The sequence below is a fragment of the Herpailurus yagouaroundi genome, unplaced genomic scaffold (genome assembly GCF_014898765.1).
Source record: "Herpailurus yagouaroundi ecotype Mexico unplaced genomic scaffold, PumYag 198, whole genome shotgun sequence".
In the NCBI taxonomy this organism is placed as follows: domain Eukaryota; kingdom Metazoa; phylum Chordata; class Mammalia; order Carnivora; family Felidae; genus Herpailurus; species Herpailurus yagouaroundi.
The window spans coordinates 18502439-18523134 of NW_024412429.1; the positions used below are offsets into that span (position 1 = coordinate 18502439).

Sequence of the window (20696 nt, forward strand, 5' to 3'; positions counted from 1 at the left end):
CCCACGGGTCTTAAGGTGTCTGATTGACAGTGAGAGAAACCTACACCCGATGTCCTGAAGGACCATTCTCATCGAGAGGTTCAAGTCAAAGGGTTTTCGTTTAATACCACGACCAAGTAAATTTAGCTCCTTGACCTGGTCATTAAAGAGCAGATCCTTTCCACAGACTATTATCTGCTCTAAATAACGTCTTGCTTCAAGTGTGCTGTCTCTGGCCAATGCAGCAGCCCATCCAGGCACTAGTAGCTGAAGACGTATGCTGCCCTATCGAGGGCAGGCCAAAGGGCTTCCCTGCTACTTCATCATCTGGCAAAGGACACCCATCTTAGCGTGCAGAATCTCATAAAGTTTGGAGAACGTCATCGGTTTTGTTCTTCACCAAAACCTGTGCTTCTGGATCGCCTTACAGAAAATATTTTTGACCTCTTGATGGAGCTCTGCCCCGAGATTCGGCAAGGCTGCCCACCTGGGAACAGACAGACGGCATGGCTAAATCCTCCACCCCAATCCACACACCGCCGTGTCACCTTCGTGTGGCGTTAACTTCTGATTTCCTTTCCTGTAAACAATGGCTAGCTGGTAAAATGATCGGGTCGGACAGAGCTTCGAATTAACTTTTCTCTCCAACTTTGAAAATACTCCTTTGTTGCTTTTCAAAGTAGAGACCTGTGCCACCTAGTCTACGGGCCTCCCACCCTGAACGCACCCGATCTCGCCTGATCTCGGAAGCCAAGCAGGGTCAGGCCTGATTATTACTTGCATGGGAGAAATGTGCTACCTAAAACTGACCATGTTAAGGCCGCTTTTTAGAAAGTCTGTATTTATTTTGAGAGACAGAAAGAGAGAGTGCACGCGTGTGCGCACACATGAGCGGGGGAGGAGCAAAGAGAGAATCCCAAGCAGGCTCCACTGTCCGTGTGGAACCTGACGTGGGACTCGAACCCCCGAACCGTGAGATCATGACCTGAGCCGGAATCAAGAATCAGAACCTCAACCAACTGAGCCACCCAGGCGGCCCAAGGCCACTTTTAATATTTTCTTCTGCTCCAGGAAAACTGGATTAGGTACATCGCATGCAACTCCCTTTCCAAACATAGGTGTGGCCAGACGACTGTAGACATCGTCTGCATTCTGATCTTCATTTTCATGATTAAAAGGGCAAGGTGAGCGGCATTTCTCCCCAGAAGTAAACATCTCGCCTGTCGCGGTAAAACTAAATGCAGGTTCGTGTTTCTCACATGCATCTTCTAGGCATCCAGTTGGATATTTCCCCAAATGCCATGCCATGTTCAAGGAACGGAACTGGAAAGAAAATACACGGAGGACTCTGTGTCTCCGCTGGCAGCTGGGCCAGGTGGCCAGAGGGGTGGTGGAGGAGGGAGACCGGGCCGAGTGTGAAAGGGGATCTGCAGCAAGGACAAGGGGTTGGCACCTGTCATCTGTTCCATCGCTGGCCCAGCACTACTTTGGTCCACCAGGGACACTGCAGGCCAAGGTCACCTCCAGTTTTTCGAGTCGACGGAGCAAGAGAAGTCAGCAGATGGGCATCTGAAGGTGGCCTTGGCCTTCAGGCCTCCTGCTACACCCAGTCCCACCTCCCATTCCTTTCAAGTGCTTTTTCTCCCCCCCCCATCCATAATTGTCTCAGCAATAAATTAACGTGTTTTCTTTTTCTTTTAAACTGTTGAGGTTTAGAGTCAGGTACACTAAACTAAATTGAGGGTTCCTGTCACAGTTTCAAGGTTTCAGGTCTTTAAGATTCTACTTCGTGGTCTAGTCTTAACACATTAAATGGTTCCTTGGTGACTTAAAAGTTTTCGTTTGTTTCTAAACCTGCCGAATTTATCACTGTCTACACAGCACCAAACCAGCTGATCAAAGTGGAAACCCAAGAGTCCATCAGTCAGTTGGTTTGGCAACAACCAAGTAGGAAATCTCTTAATAACTGTGACCTCAGTAACAAATGCTACCCCAGTCCCCTAAGGGTTAATTAGGTTCTTTTAGTGCTCTATTTAACTCTGAGCAAAAAGTGTGTGCCACACTAAACTGTAATTAATATCTACTTAGAAATAAAAGGAAGCAAAAGTTTAAAGTAGACCTAAAGCTTAACTTTTAGGTTATTCAAAGTTTCATTTGTGATAGTCTCTTACGGAACCGACGTTTGCAATGGTTGTCCTATATTAAATTTTACTCGGCTTTTTATTTACTAATTTTTTGTCCTTATTACGTTCTTAGCAATCTTTTGATGAGGCTTGTGAATTTTGCCATGGCATTCAGAGAGTCATTTTCCTCGTTAAAGTGGTCCACAGCTCAAAACTATTTGCCATACATTTATTCATGTAGTCGCTGAAGATGGAAATCAAAACTTACAACATGGAATGCGTGTATTAAGTAAAGAGAGTGGAATCAGAATTTTATCCGATAACATAGGTACCTGATGACCGCCACCAAAGTATCATCAAAACGCTATTTTCATCTATTCCTGTACCCTCTGAGGCACCGGTTTTAGTCCCCTACAGCTCCGATAACAAACTGCCATAGAGCAGGTGGCTTAAAAACAACAGAAATTCCTCATCATTCTGGAGGCTAGAAAGTCCCAGATCAAGGGGATGGCAGATTGAATGTGTGGTAAGGACCTGCTTCCCGGTTCACAGATAGCAATGTTCTCACCATGGGTCTTCACATGGGGGAAGGGGTGTGGGAACTCTCTGGGGCCTCTTTTATAAGCTCACTCAGTCTATTCATGAGGACTCCACCCTTAGAACCTAAGTACCCCCAAAGGCTTTCCCTCCAAATAACACGGCATTGGGCATGGGAATTTAATATATGGATCTGGGGGTTGTGGTGGGGAGGGCGGATGTAAACATTCAGGCTTCAGCAGTCCCCAAACATTGTTCCATGTCAGGGGGGCCGAGGACTCACAAATGTAAACCAAATCATCTATGCTCTTACCCTTGCAAGTGCTTCCTCGATGGTGATCATCTTCTCCTTGACCATCATCATCAGCTGAATCCGTTCCTCATCACTCATTGTTATCTCGCTGGCCACGTAGCCCACATCTTCTCCTAGAGATTGAAGACAAAAGACCGGAATGAAGAAAAAAGAGAAAACAGAATGCTAATCCTGAAAGTTCCTCGTTCGTTCCGGGCTAGAGAAGGAGGTAATTCAAGGGCACTGTGTAGCACGGTACGTTACTGGAGCAAGAGAAGCAGTAACGGGCTACTTTCGAATAAGCCAACGAGTCTATCTTATCGAGAAATAGGCTCCGAGAGCCTATGGACGTTACCATAGACACAGACCCTTCAAAATGATCAGAGCCTTTGTGATGGAGGGTCTAGCAGAGGAGTTTTGGAAGAAAGCTGACAGGAAGTCTGGAATAGCAGCGGGGGATGGAGACCTAATTTAAAGACCTGCTTAGAGCCGATAAGCATTCCAAAGCTCCTTTGGCTATGGTCCTCTGTGTCCTTCCATTTCAAATATGAACAAGAGGAAAGTTTTTTGGGGAGGGGACGGAGGGACCCCTCTTTCACGACACAGAACTTGAAGGTCACAGAGTCAGCGGCAGAACAAGACCTACAGCCCGGTGAGACCCTAGATTCTTCCTAAACTGTGTGACTGTCGTTCCTCACAGGAGAAGCACAAATAAATACAGTCGCAGGGATGCGGCATTTTGGTTCACTGGAGGGAAGGTTATCATATATGTATACATCTGAAAGCCTCGTCATAAATACGCATCCAAACTGGGAGGGAACTCAGCCTGCCACTCAAAACTGAAGGCAGCCAGAACTGCTCGGGGCCATCCTCGCTAGGATCCTTCCAAAGTGCTTTCCCGCAAAGCCAACGGATGGCCGCTGCCTGTAATATACGTGAGCCACGTTGGCTTGTGTGCTTTTGGTCAGCGTGTGAGGCTGTAATGAAACAGACTGGGAACAAGCCCACACTCCGGTCGCTCATCTTTCTCCTGCCCGATCTTTCTTACGCATACTTTGCCAGCCTCGGTGTCACTAGGATGCTGGGCTACGGCTAAATTTGCCCTTGGTCTAGAGGGACAGTACAAGAGTCCGGCCGCAGATCGGCAGGAACCCGCTGCAGTCGGGGCAACCCTGGAATTCACGTTCCCCCGGGTTTCCCTATCTCATTTCCATTTTGTAATCAATCAGTCCAGAAATACCACTCACGCTCCCTTCGCCACTCATCTACTTGTCCGGAAGAATAATAGCGTGTGCTGGGTGAGGAGACAAGCCTGCTGGTTTGATTCATTTTACTATCTGCGTCGCCTCCGATGGTGGAGGGGGCGATGGGGAGCTGGCTGGATTTGGTTTTGTTTTTGTGTGTGTGTTTGTTTAAATCCACACGCACCAGCAAACTATTGGCTTCCTCCCTCCCCCCATCCCTTTCTCGCTCTCTTTTTCCTTTCCTTTCTTTCTAAATAAGACTTTGTTGGGATCCAAGGCTTACTCTGCATCCCAAGTGATCCTGGGTGCGTACCAAAAGGAAACACTGGCAACGTTGAAGCGTCCTAGCTTTATGGCAGGACAACTGAAATGGCCCCACCGAATGTTGCCGAGGACCCAGGTGCGCTAACCAGTGTACGTGCTGTCCCTGTCTGCTTTTCTCATTTCCGTGTGTCCCAATGACTGGGGAAGCATTCTGAACAGGGTAGGACGCTACGACTTTGTAAAAGAAAACAAACAGTGTCACTGGTGAGCAACTGAAAGTTTTCATCTCATGATAACCTCATTCGGCTGGACCGGAATCCAGAAGTGGCTTTGTTTTCTGTTTCTGTTCCCTCTCTGAATACTGGGGAAACATAAATTACATAACGGGGCCGCAAAGGGACGACATATTTACTTACTATATAAACAACAACAAAGAAACGGCCAAGAGGAGGGCAGGACTCCCTTCACAAAGCCGCCCAGGCAAATTCCCATGATGTCAGACCGTTAGAGTTTCCCAACCCCGTAACTGTCCCTGCCACAGAGAAGCGTCGCAAGTTCAGAAGACTGCAAAGGCCCCAAGTGGCAGGACTGGGTGGGGGGTGGGTCCAACCCTAACAAATGCTATGGCTTTCTAGACCCTTTTAGGATAGATCTTGGTGGGTCAGGATCTTCTTGAGGTTGGCGCGACCGAGAAAACAAAAGATTTGGTCTTTGCCGTCAGACCTATGAAAAGGAAGATTGGCCAGACTCTTCTCATCTTATTTTCTTTGATTTAAAAAACAAACAAAACACCACTGGGGTGAAGTCTTAATGTAATGAAGGCAATGTCAGAGAAGTTGAAGACTTTACGAGCCCAGGCAAAGAGTCACTGACACTCTAGCGTGCAGTTAGACCAGTGGCACAGGGCTTCCCTGCATTTGAGAGCTAAAGGGACCTACTGTCCGTCAGCTGTAACAGTACCTTTTGAAGTCTGTCTCATTATTCCTTTCTGGTTCTTTCGGAAGTTCTGCCAGAAATACTTATTTTTCTTCTTCCAATCTCCTTTTCCTTTAAAAACAAAAGTGGGGGGGGGAGGCACAAGCAATAAATTCATTAATAACAAAAGTAGCCTCTTCTTTAGAATTCAAAGCTTATAAGAATACTTTGATTTCACAAAAAGACAGTTTTTCTCTTTTAGTTTGTGAAAGACTTGGAAATGCCTAAAAAGTTGTTTAAAAGAAATGCAAATTTCCTAGCAGCGAGTAATGGTGCAGTGGGGCTAAGATGAGAAATAAAGAAACATCAAAAAGGCAGGCCAAACACACATTCTTATATTCGCTTTGATGTTGTCTAACTAGGATGTCTAATTCTGCCTCGTCTTGGCTTGTGGTAGATTCTCCCCCTCTGGTCTCGGCCACAATTATTTCGACCCGACCACAAATAGGATGCTTTAAGAAGTTAACTTTGTTTTGCCGTGATCCCTGGTGTGGATCCCCACCTTGACTTCGTTCTGTTATTCCAGATTTAATGAAGAGAACAGAATGGTTGGCATGTCCCGTGGGCATTAGTCAACAGAGCTGGTCCCATGGGCCTGTGGGGTTGACCTGCATGCCTTCTCTAGGGTGTGGAGTGCTCGTGGGTGCAGCCGTGGTGTGGGCGGGATGGGAGAGGAGACTCCCACCCCTCTGGCATTCGGGCTACTTGGTGACCTACCGTCTGCAGCTACCCAGGGTTCCATGACAAGAAGAGCAGACCGCGATCCTGCTGTGACCTCTCCCAAATGGGACCCCTCCTCCCTCCCCTCCCCCCCAACCCCCGACGGTTCTGGGAATAGTCTCACTTGTCTTAACAACAATGTCACTGCCGTGGCCAGACATCTGCAGTGTTCGGTAGGATTCTGATCGTCACTGATACAGAATACCTTTGCAAAGGCAAAAGGAAAGGAAGCGAGCACATAAAAAGAACAGAGTGGGTCTTTATTTAAAAATGAAACGAAGGAGCAGCTCTCACGTAGACGTGGCACGCTCAAAGCAGAGGCTTTGTCGCTGTCACCATTTGGTGTCTGGTTGCTCTGCGGCCACTGGAAACAGGACCCAGCGGAGTCATGCGCTGTTGGGTCTCCACAGTCTAGACTGGTGGTGCCAGGCGATATGGCACAAAACAGACGTGTGGAAACCCGTGTCCACAGGGCTCCCGGGCTAGAAAAGGCATCGTGTGTCACAACAAGATGCCCTCATTTAAGTTCCGATACACCCTGGAGCTACGGGATAAAACCCATGCCAGCTAGGCCGAGACTTCCTATGTACTCACAATCTTGAAAGTGACCTTGATGGCACCTGCTGTCTCTGGCTAAACACTGCAGCAAATAACAGCCACGCAGGGTTAAAGCAGAGGTAGGATTATCACTAAGGCAACCTTTCTCTAGGGCAATTAGGGATTATAATGTATTTCTTTTTACTGGAAGGTATACTCCCCCCCCCCCCAACCTTCTTCTATTTTAATGCTTCCAAAATGGAGGTACAAATTAAAAAATAAATAATAGCTAACATTTATTGAGCACTTACCATACCCAGGCACTTTGCTAGCTAATGGTTTATTTCATTTGATACGTACAAGGAACATGATGTATTATTGTTTTCCATTTAGTGGATGAGAAAACCAAGGCTTCAGGAGGCAAGAGACTTGCCCAAGGCCATAGCCACTGAATTGGAAGGGTCATGATTCAACTCCCAAGTTGAAACCTGATCTGAGCACTTCTGCTCCTGATCACAATCGACCTTACCAGGCTCACTCTGACCCAAACAGAAAAGGTGTTACTAAATCAAGACTGGATTTTATAATCAAGGAAATATAAGACGTGTAAGACCTTAATTGTGCATAATATTTGATTCAGAAGTTCCAAATCAGAGAATTCATCCTAGGGACATGATCAGGGATAGGTTCATGGATTTTTAGGATAGTGGCAATTCTCTGAGAGCAAAAATTAGAAGCAACTTAAACGTCCAGCAAAGAAGCGATGGTTGATTGAATTATGGCTCATCCAATATGACGGAATATTATACAGATTTAAATTTTTTTACTGCAAAGAATATTCAATCAACGTGGGAAAATGCTCAGGACCTATTCAATACAAAAAAATTATAATATGTAAAGTATGATCCCAATTATGTTTAAAAGAAAGCCCACACAAATACAGGGCAAAAAAAAAAGAAAGGAAAGGTATGTATCGAAATCTTAACAGTGTTTCTTTCTGGGTGGAAACATTCTTTGTGGTTTTTGTTTTTTCACCATTTGGATGTTCTATAAAGTATTAAAATTCTTTTAAGTCATTAAACCAAGAAAAGGAGTACTGACCTACAGAGCCGTCTTCTGAGTTTGACTTAGGAAGAGTGCTCCTAGAAAAAGAAAAAAAAAAAAAGTCTGATTACCAGGGAGCCTTGCGTTGGTGTGAGAACTGAAAACCCTCCCAATTCGTCTGACCCAGCATCAACACCACCAGCAGAGCCAGGGTAATTCTGATAGGGTGTTTACCACTGCCCTTATCTAGCCAGCTGCTGCTTTTCTAGAAACACACTCATGACCCATTGGTCAACATGTAGTGAAGATTCACTCCAGGGTAAGACCTCCATTGAATGAAGGGAATGGATTTTACTAGATGATCACCGGATAATCCACTTGTGTGAACTATGAACTACATGTTAGGTTATCGCCATCGAGAAGTCTCTTGTGTAAGTGGGGAAGACAAAGCAAATAATAATAAAAATCAAGACCCAACACCATATGCCAGCCCCTTAAGCCAGCAGGTGAGTAAAGTGGTCAGCTGTAGGAGGAATGTAGGAGATCAGACGCTCCAAACAAAAGTTGGGGAGGGGAAACAGTGCGTAGTTTCTGCAGTTGGTTTCTGACAATTCGCAAGCACGCTCTCCACCTTGCTAGATCTTTCTATGTTCGAAGAGAAGCCAGGAAATCTGCTTTTTTTTTTTTAAAGGGGGGGGAGAAGAGCTCCACATTTTCCAGTGATGGCAAATAATTCAATGTTTGTAAAAATGTGTCCAAGTTAATCAATACATGTCTGGGCACCAAATTTGGCCCACACCCCACCGTGCCCTGGCTGCCCGTTTGTGACCGCGGATACAGACAAAAGCCAAAATACCTTGAAACATGAACACAGCCCCAAACCAATCAATTAAGCGTTTCTCTTGCAAACACATGGACAGACACCAACTTAGAGCAAGAAGCGAAGAAATCAAAGAAAGGTAAAATGGGTTCTCTCAAAAAGGTCAGAGTAGAGGTGGAGCGCAGTCTTTCATTAAGTGGGTCCGACGCCTAGAGGTAAGTGAGTTCAGTGTCCACTTGCTGACAGGGAAAACCAGGAAGAAGGAACCTGCCTCCGCACAGAAGCACAGCTACTCAGGGGTTTATACCTGAATCTTCCCAATACAAGTTCCTCTGCCAGGGAGGAAGGCGGGGGCATCTGACAAAACTCTCCTGGATGTGAGAATGCATGGGAAGACCGAGGTCGGGAGTCTAGAACCGTGTTACCCTGAAGAGGTCAGAGGAAGAGAAGCAGAATAGGCAAATGGTGATCTGCTGCCCGCCTTACAGGTGAAACGACCTCTCGAATTGAAGGTGACCAGAGAGGGCAGGAAGGGCCTTTCTGTCACGCAGGGTCACCTGTGATGGGCCATCTCTCTTTAGAGCAGGTGCATGGATACTAACTGACCGCTGGCTGCCAGGTGAGCACAGAGGCTCAGGCCCCAGCAATCCCTTCAAACCCTCAATGAGAGAAGAGAACCGTTTCCGACTAGCACACGAATCTAACAAACCTCTCCTATCGATGAGGGGAGGGCGGGGGGTGCTAAGAACAGAAGTAGGGGGAGGCATCCTCTCATTTGCTGAGGACCACAGCTCGGTCTGAAGTCATGATTTCCCCTTACTGAGATGCTGTGAAGACAGAAAATAGGGAAAATCTACCTCATCATCGAATTGCGCCAGGATTTAGCCCCAAGGATCTACTTACTCTCTGCCCTCCCATCCACACAAAATGAAAATGAAAATGACTGAAGATATTTAAAAAGCCATTTCAGTTTTTAATTCATTCAGCAAAAAGGGACTGAATGCTATTACGAGTAAGGTATATGGATGATAAGGAAGAAATGAGACTCTTGATGTAGGGAGGGTGACAAAATGTGAACAAATGAGAAGTACTTGCAAAGGAGAAGGAACAGCAGGAGGAAGGGGAAGGGAGGGCAGGGGTGCAGAAGGAGGAAGAAAAGAAGAAGGAACAGAAGCAGTACAATCAAAGCGCTCAGAGCCACAGAATTACAGGCAAGGCACAATGGCAGCTGAAGAACAAACTATAGACAGTTGGCCAGTTGGCTGGGGATTAAGGCTGAAAACCTTTCTAAAGAAATAATATTTGAGCTAAAGTTTGGGTTCTTAAGTTTTGTAGGTTTTTTTTTTTTTTTTTTTTTACTCTCGCATTTTGAGCTCAAAGCCATGGTAATATGCATCAGTCCACTCAACTGGTCATGACCTTCCAGCACAGCCATCTACGACTTTTGTCTGCTGCATACAGCAAAAAGAGCACCACATTTATTTTTAAACTCACTCACTCTAAGGACTAGGAGAGTCTTGACCTAATTGCTAAGGATCAAAGATATCAAATATCCCCAGCTCTTGATCAACTGCTTAACTATGTAATAAACTATAAATATGTGAACTTTTGCTTTTTTCTAGAAGAAATCTTTTCATGGGGAAAATGGCCTCAAGAAACATTGATTTTCTTTAGTCCTTTGCTGATTTAGAATAATACACCCTTACTGAGTTGTAAGGAATTTTATTGAATTAAAGGGTTTTTTTTAAGTTTATTTATTTATTTTGGGAGAAAGAGTGTGTGAGAGGGCAGAGAGAGAGGGAGAGAGAGTCCCAAGCAGGTTCAGCACTGTCAGCGCAGAGCCCAGTGTAGGGCTTGATCCCACGAACCATGAGATCATGACCAGAGCAGAAATCAAGAGTCAGACGGTTCATCACTCAGCCCCCAGAAGTGGCCCGAGGTTCCACCAGCTGGTGAGAGGCCAACAGGGTCATCCCCAGTCACTGGCAACCCAGTTGTCTTTCTCCCAGATGGTGGGCTCTTCCTCTCTGGATAAAACGTATGTAAAATGGACTCTATCCTATTATTTAAAAAAAACGCAAAGGCTAACTTCTATTTTCCAACCCATTTTTCATTCTTCCTGCAAAATAAGAACGTCTTCTACTATAAAAATACTCAAGGACCCACACTGCCTAAAAAGAGAAGTTCTCACTACCACACAGCTATCACAAGATATAAATGTGCTTTCCTCTATAAAATTCTAGCTTATAATTTTTTATTTTTATCTACTCTCTTCAATTCATGACACATATTTAAAATTTATCCTCAGGTTTGCACTCTCGATCTCTTCGTTAATGTGTTTCCACTAGTGATTGAGTGCATTTCCCCACATGGCCAGCAGATGGCACTGCAGCTCCTCTATTCATCTTGGCGGTGACAAACGGGGATTTTTATTTTTAACGTTCCGCGAGTTCACAACCTAGACACTGGCCAAAGAACAGCAAGCCAGTGTTTCATAAGTGTGAGGCTCCCCAACTCATCAATGTGCAAAGGGGGAAAACGACATCGTATGAAGTTTAATTTGGACGCAGTGAATTGTCCCTGCAAAGAGAGGCTTGGCAGAGCAGGTGATGCGAAATGCCATCTTTCTCCCTGAGACGGATTATAAAATCTATCCAGCAGGAGCAAAAACCCATGATGTAACCAAATTCCAAATCTGGATGGCAGCAGGTGGAAAGGGTCATTTGCTGATCTCCTGGTGGAAGAAATTAATGCTCGGAAGTCAGTTCCAAAGAGGCCTCCTCACCGCACCTCCTTCTTGCGGCCAGACGCCACAGGCCTGGGACCCACAGGCTGGAAGCAGGTTCGTCAGCCCTTTTCTATCCATCACTTTCACTGTCAACAGGGTAAAAGGGATGGGAACCTCAGCATGGGTTTCTGGGTTTCGACGATGAGGACGCAATAATTAGCATCCCTCTGCGCTCTGAACATCTACTTAAGCATTGAATAATTCGAGTTTCGCATTTAGTCGTTGAACTCGATCTCAGAAGTACCTTTATGTCAATAACTATTAGACCCCAGTGTAAATATTTTTCCTCACGATCCCTAAGCTACTTTAGCCCTCTCTGAACTCACGTTCACTTAAGAAAATTCAATAAACGATTTATGAATGAGATAAAAAGAAAATAAGGGACAGCATCCCTGAACTTAACCAATTCCTTTCATCCTACCTCAATCTTTAGCAAATTCTTTAAGATGTGTCATTCCTTTCTTTTCGCCCACTCATTCATTCTTTCTTTCCTTCAATACACATTCATCCAACTCCCATTATGAGGCTGGCATCCTCTGAGGCATTGAGAATGTAGCAGTAAATAAGACAGGTTAAGATCTCTGTTCTCTTAGAGCTCAGGATGGGCGAGAAGCGAGGTGGGCGGTGTAGATCAAGAAAGGGGGAGAATGTTCGATGGGATGGACAGAGAAGTCTTCTCTCAAGAGGGGAGAGGTGAACAGAGACCCTAAATGATGAGCTGACATGACACGTGCCCCACCCCCGTGGGGAAGGCTGGGTAGGGAGAGAACAGAGGAAGAAAGCAAGAGGTCTCCTCTCACATAGGAAGTTTGAGGTGTTTCTTCAACATCCCCGTGGAGATACTAAAGACACAGTTGGGTATACGAGTCTAGAGTTCACGGGCATTGCTGAGGACTGGAGATCAGGATTTGGAAATCACTTGCACATTTAAAGCCAGAAGACCAGCTGAACACAATGAAGAGAAGTGGCAGGAGGCCTGGGCTCAAGGGCAACCCAGTCCTCGAGGTCAGGGAAAGAAGGTGAAGCAGGCAGCGGGACTTAGGAGGAGTCCGTGCGGAGAAGGAAAACCGGGAACACGCTTTCACCCTTCCCGGCTGAAATAACATTAAAATCGGTTTTACGCAAGCTATATTGCTGCCTCAGATGCCAGACAGGGTAAATTCTAGGTTGCTCTGTTTTCTTTTCTCTGGAGTCTGTGGCTGTACAGTAGAGCCCTCCAGGTGGCCACAGACAAGGAGCAACAGACAAAGGTCCAAAGGAGATTCTTTACATTTGTGTGGAATTCTACCTCTTAAAGAAAACACTCTTATCGCCAACCGGATCGCCGATCCCGAGACTACGGAGCGATAATCCGGATAAGGGCACAGAGCCAGGCAGGGGCCTAAGTGGGTTTAGAAGCCACATCTCTGACTCCACAGTCCAGCGCCCCACGCACATCACCCTATCGTTTCTCGTTTACACAAGAGAAATTCGTATTACGTTACATGCGTCCTAACCCTGTTGCTGGGTGAGTTACTAAAATGATAGGCTCAGAAGAACCGGGGAAGACAGCATGTTTTCAACACCAAATGTGAACGTGGCCTATGAGTTTCTTAGAACCAAGTATTTCAAGAGCAGGATCGGGTTATGCTGCTCGTGCAGACTCTGTCTGCGAGTTGACAGGAAAGAGGCCACGTACTTTGGCTCAGGCTCATTTTTCTTCTTACGTCCATTTACATAAATAGTCTCAGGTACCTCTAGGCAAAGGCAACTCCTTCTCTTTGCAACATACTGACTCCGGCACGCAAGCAAAGTGTAACAAATGCCCAAACATAAAAAAGAGTTCCCAAAATAGACCTCATGTTTTTGTTTTGATGGGCTGTCCAGAAAACTTCATTATGAGAGAGAGAGAGAGAGAGAGAGAGAGAGAGAGAGAGAGAGAGAAGCAATAACCTAATTTCTAAGAATGGAACATGTGTTATACGTTACTGGAAAACCTATACTTAAGAGATTTTTAAGTTTCCTTTATCTTGAGTCTCCGGAAATTCACTTCTTCATTAGTTTCTTTCCTGCTGAATTTTGAATCAGGGCTTTTGCTGTGTCTGGGTCCCTTCCTGCATCATCCCAGGCCTGCCAAGGCGGTCCCCAATGCCAGTAGCATTTTCCTCAAGACGCAGAAAAGGGACGGAGACATCTGTGCTATGGAATTGTGCGTGGGAGTGGGAGGGGAAAAGAAGCTAAAAGGGTTGAGGAGCTTTAGAGTAGTTGATTTTTTTCTTACGTGTTCATGGGTTTCTTATATGCTGATTATTTCTTCTAAGTTGATATGCCTTCCTTAAATATGACTAACTACTTATATTCACATTTTGCTTATTTCGTAACAAATCATTTTGTAGAAAATAGGTAATTCCTTAAATTTGGTATTTCTTATTATTCTTTGGATATCGAAGATATTTTTCATCATAGGAGCATATCTCCCCTATTTCACAAAAATACGTATGAAACAAATTTCTGTTTACGCTATCTACTGTCTGCTATAAAAATTCAAGGGTCAGCCATGGGACCCCATGCGACCAGAGCCAGGGCAGGAGGGACACAGGGGTCCACCGTGCTAGAGCTGCTCAACTCTCAGCGCCAGGCAGGTTTAAGGAGCAAGGGGTCTCTCTTCCTTCACCCTAGATCTGGCCCTTCCCTGCCAACAGCTGCTGGCACATAATAGAACTTAACTTGCAAACTTACTGGCTAGGATTGAAAGTAATTCTGTTGCTCAAATCTGGTGTATTTTTTGAGCTCCAAGATTATTTACTATCAATGACAACGTTGGTGACACTTTGTCACCCTGGTCAAAACACTCCATGCCTACAGGCCTTTTCTTTCATTTCAGCCTATTCCCAGTCTCTCCTTCTGGCTTTTGTTGCAAGGTCACCTTCGTGAATGATCAAGGCAGGTGTCGGAAGGACCAAATCCAAGGCAACGGCCTGACACAGCCCATGCTCAGCACTCACACACTCAGAGTCAGGCACACCCGTGACAGTGCGGTCACAAATCTAAGCCATGCCTTCCCTCTCATGTCAGGTAGTGATGATAAAATCAGTACCTACCTTAACGGGCTGTTAGAATCACATGAACTTGGCAACTGGCAAGACCCCAGTCAGGGTGACCTCTTATAACTATCACCGGACCCCAAAGGATGAACGCTCTCGGTCTCTGCCCAGAGCCCTGCCACCCTCATTCCACCAACGATGGCCACTAGGCCCTGTGCTCGGCTTAGTTTCTATATTGCCACAGTTCCTCCTTTTAATTTTTTTTTTTAGCATTAACTTCCCTCAAATAATCCAGATGGCCATAACAATTCCTCTTCTCAACTGCACTCGGTACGAGCAATTCACATTTTCTCACATCCATTGTTTTTCTCACAATGACTGAATATGACGTAAGTGGGTCTTCATCCACATTGTCCAGCATAATATTCCCATTTGCTGATCACCTATTGTCCTCCTTAAACAGTAAGATCTGTACCGATTTAGATTCTTGCATACGGCACAGGGTACACGAAATAATTTTTTGATGACGTTGAAGAGATGTTCAGTATGGATGTATATACCACAGGAAATGGTTTGGACCCACCCATCGGGTGATACCAACTCTCCCAAAGAAGTGGCAGTGATGTGTGGATATACGATCTCCAAACAACAGTACCATCCGACGTTTATTTCCAATTTGAAGAGGACCTCTTACCCTACCGATCGAGCGCCTGAAAAGTTCTGAAAGGCCATTTAAAAGGTTTGGTACTTCCAGCCATGAGTTTTGACATTTTCAACTTTTTTTCTGCCCTACCCCCCTTTTCAAATGATATCTGTGGTGGACAATTGCCATCCGAACCACTGTAGGTGACCCTAGTCATTACATAGGAGACGTTTCCAAGGGGGATCTTATTCAGAAAAATAAGAGACACAGTCAATCTAGGTACGCAACAACAATCTAACAACAATAGCAACAATCATTTTTGTTATGCTTCAATCCCCTGCTAATGACATCAGGTACATGGGAGTTCTAGGTATCCACACATGTGATCTTTTCTGCTGCAAATCAAGCCTCTCTCTCTCTCTCTTTAACATTAATTTCTCCCAAATAGCTAGGATGGACATAGTGACTCCTGTTCTACTTTTCGATTACACTTTACAAAAGCAACCCATGTTTTTCTTAGAACAGCACTCATGCACGCACGCACATAGACACACCAGCGATTGAATATGGTGCCAAGGTAGAGATGGGCGGACGGGAACATTTTCTACAGCCCACTACCCCCGCCCAGACAGCTACCTAACACCATGGCTCATGATGTGGGGTTCTAGAGCCCAACCTCCCGTGTTCAAAGCCCAGCCCTACCATTTACCAACCAGTAACTCGACAAATTACTTTGCCTCAGTGAATCCCAGTTTCCTGCTATGCAAAAGGGATACAATATTACCTATCACGTACGTTTTCTGGAGATTTCGGTGAACTATAACTTGTATGGTATTTAGAACACGTTTGTACATGTGAAGCGTCACTAACAAGATGCTAGCGGTTAGGACTGCGGGTCTTTTCCTCCAACCAGCTCTCCCTGCGGAGTCAAGTTTCTCTCGGTCCTTCTCCGAGAGCACTTCAGCTTTCTGACATGTAAGGGGCTGGTTCCCTGGCACCTCAGCGGTGGCCAACGGGCTTTCCAGGCCACGAACAGCCTCCATCCTTCTCGAGTCTGAAAATCCGTCACAAAGGTAGACTGAAAGAGATCCGTGTTCCTTCATCCGTGGAATGGTAACTTGTACCAGAAGTGAATGATGCAGGACACCCGCAGAAATTGAAGTCCCATGCCTAGAAATGAGCCAAATGTCATCCCCCCGCCCCATGGTGGAGGGCCACGACCTGGGTGTTTCTCAGCTACAACCTTTCTCGGGCCGGGACTATACAACGGGCAGAGTGTAGAGCTGCACAAGCCCGCAGATGTGGGCTCAGGGCAGGGAGAAGGAGACACGGGAAAGCATACCGTCACCTTCCAAGATTTCCGAAACCCTCCCAGTGGGTCGCCTCTTCTCCATCTGGGCCATGTTATTCTTCGCTTGGCGCTCCATGGGCCCGGCCTGTCCAAGAAGCTGATAACAAACGTGCTGTGGGGATGGCAGCTTTGATGTTGTAACACTACTGAAAGGAACCATATATATTCCAGCCTTGAGAAGTGACAAATGCCTCCCCAAGTCCTGAACACTTAGTAACTAATCAGAATATTCCTATGACACACCAACCACATGGTGTAGGATACTATTTTTTTATGCAAGTTCAGTACGTTTACATAAGTTCGGGGAGTTCAGTAACTGATCATTCTCATATAAAAACAACCAACAATGATTTTCTTTGCTTGGTATCTACTGTTTGGCGTGGATAATGAAGCCCTCTGCAGCTTGATAAGGGAAATGAATGCAACATGGTCCGTACCTTCCAGGCGTTTACAACATCATGAGGTGCTTTATATTGACGGGTTGTAAGAAAATAGCTGGGGTGCCCGGGTGGAGTAGTCGGTCGGGTGTCCTATTCTTGAGTTAGGCTCAAGGACGTCATCTCACGGTTCATGAGATCGAGCCCTGCACTGCTGACAGCATGGAGCCTCCTTGGGATTCTCTCTCTCCCTCTCTGCCCTTCCTCTGCTCGCATGTGCATGCGTGCATACATACTCCCTCTCAAAATAAACTTTGAAAACAGAAAAAAAGACCAGCTGAATGAGTGACTATAGCTGGCAGGACTAGCTGTCTCCCATTTCAATATCCCCCTTTCTTAAGAGAACCAAGATTTGGTTTGGGCGGCAGGATACCCTGTTAAGACACTCACTTCCCCATACACCCCCTCGGAGGCTAAGTGTCAGTGGCCAGATGCTTCCTTGAGCAGCTGTACCAGCCTTGAAGTACCCACCTCTGGCCTCCTTGCTCTATGAAAAAATATGCCCCCATTTGCCTGAACTCCGCAGTCAGGTTCGGTTACGTACGACTGAATACAATCCTAACGCATTCAGTGGTTAAGAACTAAAAATGACCAGGGGCGCCTGGGTGGCGCAGTCGGTTAAGTGTCCGACTTCAGCCGGGTCACAATCTCGCGGTCCGTGAGTTCGAGCCCCGCGTCGGGCTCTGGGCTGATGGCTCGGAGCCTGGAGCCTGTTTCCGATTCTGTGTCTCCCTCTCTCTCTGCCCCTCCCCCGTTCATGCTCTGTCTCTCTCTCCCAAAAATAAATCAACGTTGAAAAAAAAAAAAAAAAAAAAGAACTAAAAATGACCAACTTCTACAAAGCATTGGTCTGGGTTTACCAAGCACGTTCATAGAGATCTCACTGTATGTCGGGCTCACGGAGACCCTGAAACAGCCCCATTATACAGATAAAGAAGAGGATGCCTGGCAAGTTCGCGTAAGTGACTTATCCAATTGCGGGTCACAGAGCTGGGGCTTAAACACAGCTCTTCTGGCCCCAACCCGATTTTCACCCCATTAAAACACCTGATTCAGGAAAGGAAGGGCCTCTCCTGTCTGAATCGCCGCTGGATTCACGGAACCAGGGACGAAACTGTGAGCCTCAAGCCAAAACGGTGTCCATTTTCTCTACTTATTGGCAGTGAAAGTGCAATTTAAGTTTGTCACTTGGCCAGTGGCGTTCACAGACACAGGTCAAGCACTGATTTTTGACGCTTCCTCGGTAGGCGTATGAAGGTGTTAAACGAAAGGAAACCTTAACGTCCTCTTCTTCTTTGGGTGCAACCAGTAAAAACCAATGCCTTTCCTTTATGGCCTCGATGTGAATTTTAAATTTTACTTAGGTCTTTATATTTTAAGAATTACTGAATTATTGTCAAAAGCAAAATAAAACAGGGCTTTTAGCCCATTGTTTTCACCCCCAAAAGCCAGTTTTTATAAAAGGAGAAAAATACCATATGCTGGCTACTTATTCTGTAAACGAAGCAAAATCACTTCCAAATCACTTCCCTTCTACTTCCCCTTTAAACTTGAGTGCATACATGTAATAAATCTGTGGTGCAAGAAAGGCTCTTCTGCAAGGAACTGTGGCTGAGATGTGGGGCCGGCTGGATGGACACGTCCCCGTGGAAGGCCACGGCCATCAGGACGCGTAGTACATGGGCCTCGGCTCAAGAACAGCTATGAAAACGACCGCCACCCCGCCTGGTATGGGGTGCACGTGGGGTCACTGGCGGGAACCGGGCCTTTGCTGTTCTTGTCAAATGCGCAGGAACCTGCAGGGAAAGGCGGGCTGCAAAGAGTCGGCCCCTGAGAGCCTCAGCCTCGGCGTGGGGAAAGGGAGAAGGGAGACGGAGGAAAAGAGGCTCCATTCAATTATCTCCAAGGTCTGTTTCCATGGCGATGGCTCCGGAAGCGGGTCAGAACTTTCTCAGTGGAAACAAACAGCGGCTCCCATTCACCACGGCCCCGGGCCACGCCGGCCCTGCGGGCCGCTGTGCTGTCTGGGCACAGAGGAGCCGGGGAGGGACACGGGGGCTGGGGCTGTCAGCCTCTCTTGTGTCAGCTGTTCTGAGGGGAGCAGCAGAGTCGAGAAGCGGCCTCTGAAGGCCAAAGCTGGCGGAGCTGCGGGCCCTTCCTCGCCTCGCCGGTCCCAGTGGCCAGTCACCGTCCAGGACGTGGCGGTGGGAGCCATGTGCCTGTCCTACTTCTCCTGCCGGGCGGCACAAAGGATTGGGTCCCTTCCGCAGTGACCACTGCCACAGCCCTACTTTTAATTCCTTCAGACACAGCTGATGGAAAATTTTTATGTTATAAACACTATGAAGCTGAGAACTCAGGCTTTCCTGTCTTCTCAGATCTCTCGCTCGCTCTCTTTTTAAAAACGGAGATAAAACTGACATATGACAAATCAGCTTCAGGAGTAAAACATAATGAGTCGGTATTTGTATATATTGCGAAATGATCACCACAGTGAACCTAGTTAACTTCCGTCACCATTCAGATCTCGGTTTTCAATTCCCACGCGTGTCCTCTGCCTTTGCAGCCGCCGAGCTACGCGCTCACTCCGCTGGCTCGTCTCACTTTGGCTCTCAGATTGCTTCACATCCTTCCCCCTTCTGATCCCGAGGCTCTATCTGAAGTGACGCGCCAGCACCCGACAGAGACACCAGGAAGCGGTCCCAAGGGTCACCGTGATGACAAATGACCTCGACCAGCATCGGCTGAGTGCCACCCCCCTGCCCCTGGTGATGGAGACGTGCAGAAGCAGAGAGCGTCAACCTAACGGGTAAGAAATAGGTTTCGGCACTGATTCGTAACACCACGCTGGCTGCCTAAGAGCCGCCTGGAAAATTTATTAAAGACTCCACAGTTCCACGTCTCCACCACATCTGGAGAAGTCCATTCGTCAGGCCTTGGAGGGGCCTGAGCGTCTGTCTCTCCAGCTAACTGTGAGGTACGGATATGCCTGGGACACCAGTTGAATCCACGAGACACATTCCCCATCCTTCCTTCTCCATTCCCTCCTTATATCCTTCTACTCCAAGGCCCCCAAAATCTAGTAAGCAGATTACAAGGGCAGTTTTCAGAAGAGAATTCAGGATACAAGTACGCAGTAGGATCAAGCAGCCGGGCTTACAGACAAAAGCTTGGGGGCCAGGGTTCATCTTGGGGGCCATGTACCCACCCCTAGTATGCAGGAGACACTCCTTAAAGACTGAAGGAATTTGCCAGTGGGATGGAAAGAATTGAAAAACTAGAAGCCTAATAAAAGTTCAGGCAAGTTTTGGACCCTCAGGATGTGTCCCTTTGACCACTGGTCTCCCTGCCTCCTGGGGGCATCCAGACCTCATCTCCTCACATTGACAATGGCCCTTCTCACACACAAAATCCACCCCTGGGCAACCTCTGGGCTGCTCTGAAGACCTCCCACAAGCTGGGCCTTGGGCTGCCTGGACCCTGAACCACCAGCCCACCCCCGACGTGCTGCACCCACACACCTTTGCAGACCCTCGCGTCTGCCTGGAATGCCGTTCGTTGCCCTCCACCTGTGCCTAAGAACCACCCCCCCACCCCCGCCATCATCCCTGTGCTGCTAGCTCCTTTGGGTACCTGTGGTGCATCTGTGGCCTGTCACCCTGGCTCAGCTGGAGTCCGTCTCCCAGAATTCCCTTCCCTGCCCTGTTCTACATCAGCATGGTTCCTGTAAGTCACGTGACAGGTAGAAAGCAGAGGCAGTCTGCTCTTCAGGCCCTGTGGCTCCGCAGCCAGGATGCCGGCTCCTCTCCAGGTTCCCGGTGAGTCGAAACTGGAGGCTTGCCTGGAGCTGGTGACAGAGGAGGTGCCCACCTTGGCAGGTGGCAGATCACCGTCTATCCTCCACTCTGCCTGCAGCCTT

The 20696-nt window shown here is 47.0% G+C and overlaps 1 protein-coding gene across 9 annotated transcripts in view; it reads right to left on the reverse strand.

Annotated features, from left to right (window-relative positions):
- Positions 1–20696, reverse strand: part of SASH1 (SAM and SH3 domain containing 1) — a 340008-nt gene that overhangs the window by 77980 nt on the left and 241332 nt on the right. For 8 of the 9 annotated variants that reach the window (XM_040448607.1, XM_040448611.1, XM_040448608.1 and 5 more), the window contains 3 exons: positions 7773–7813; positions 5400–5486; positions 2953–3065 (listed from right to left, as the gene is read on the reverse strand). In XM_040448607.1, the coding sequence (XP_040304541.1) occupies positions 2953–3065; positions 5400–5486; positions 7773–7813 (241 nt within the window). Of the gene's footprint in view, positions 1–2952; positions 3066–5399; positions 5487–7772; positions 7814–9434; positions 9442–17244; positions 17250–20696 lie in introns of those variants that run through there. The other variant, XM_040448612.1, reaches the window with a different exon arrangement.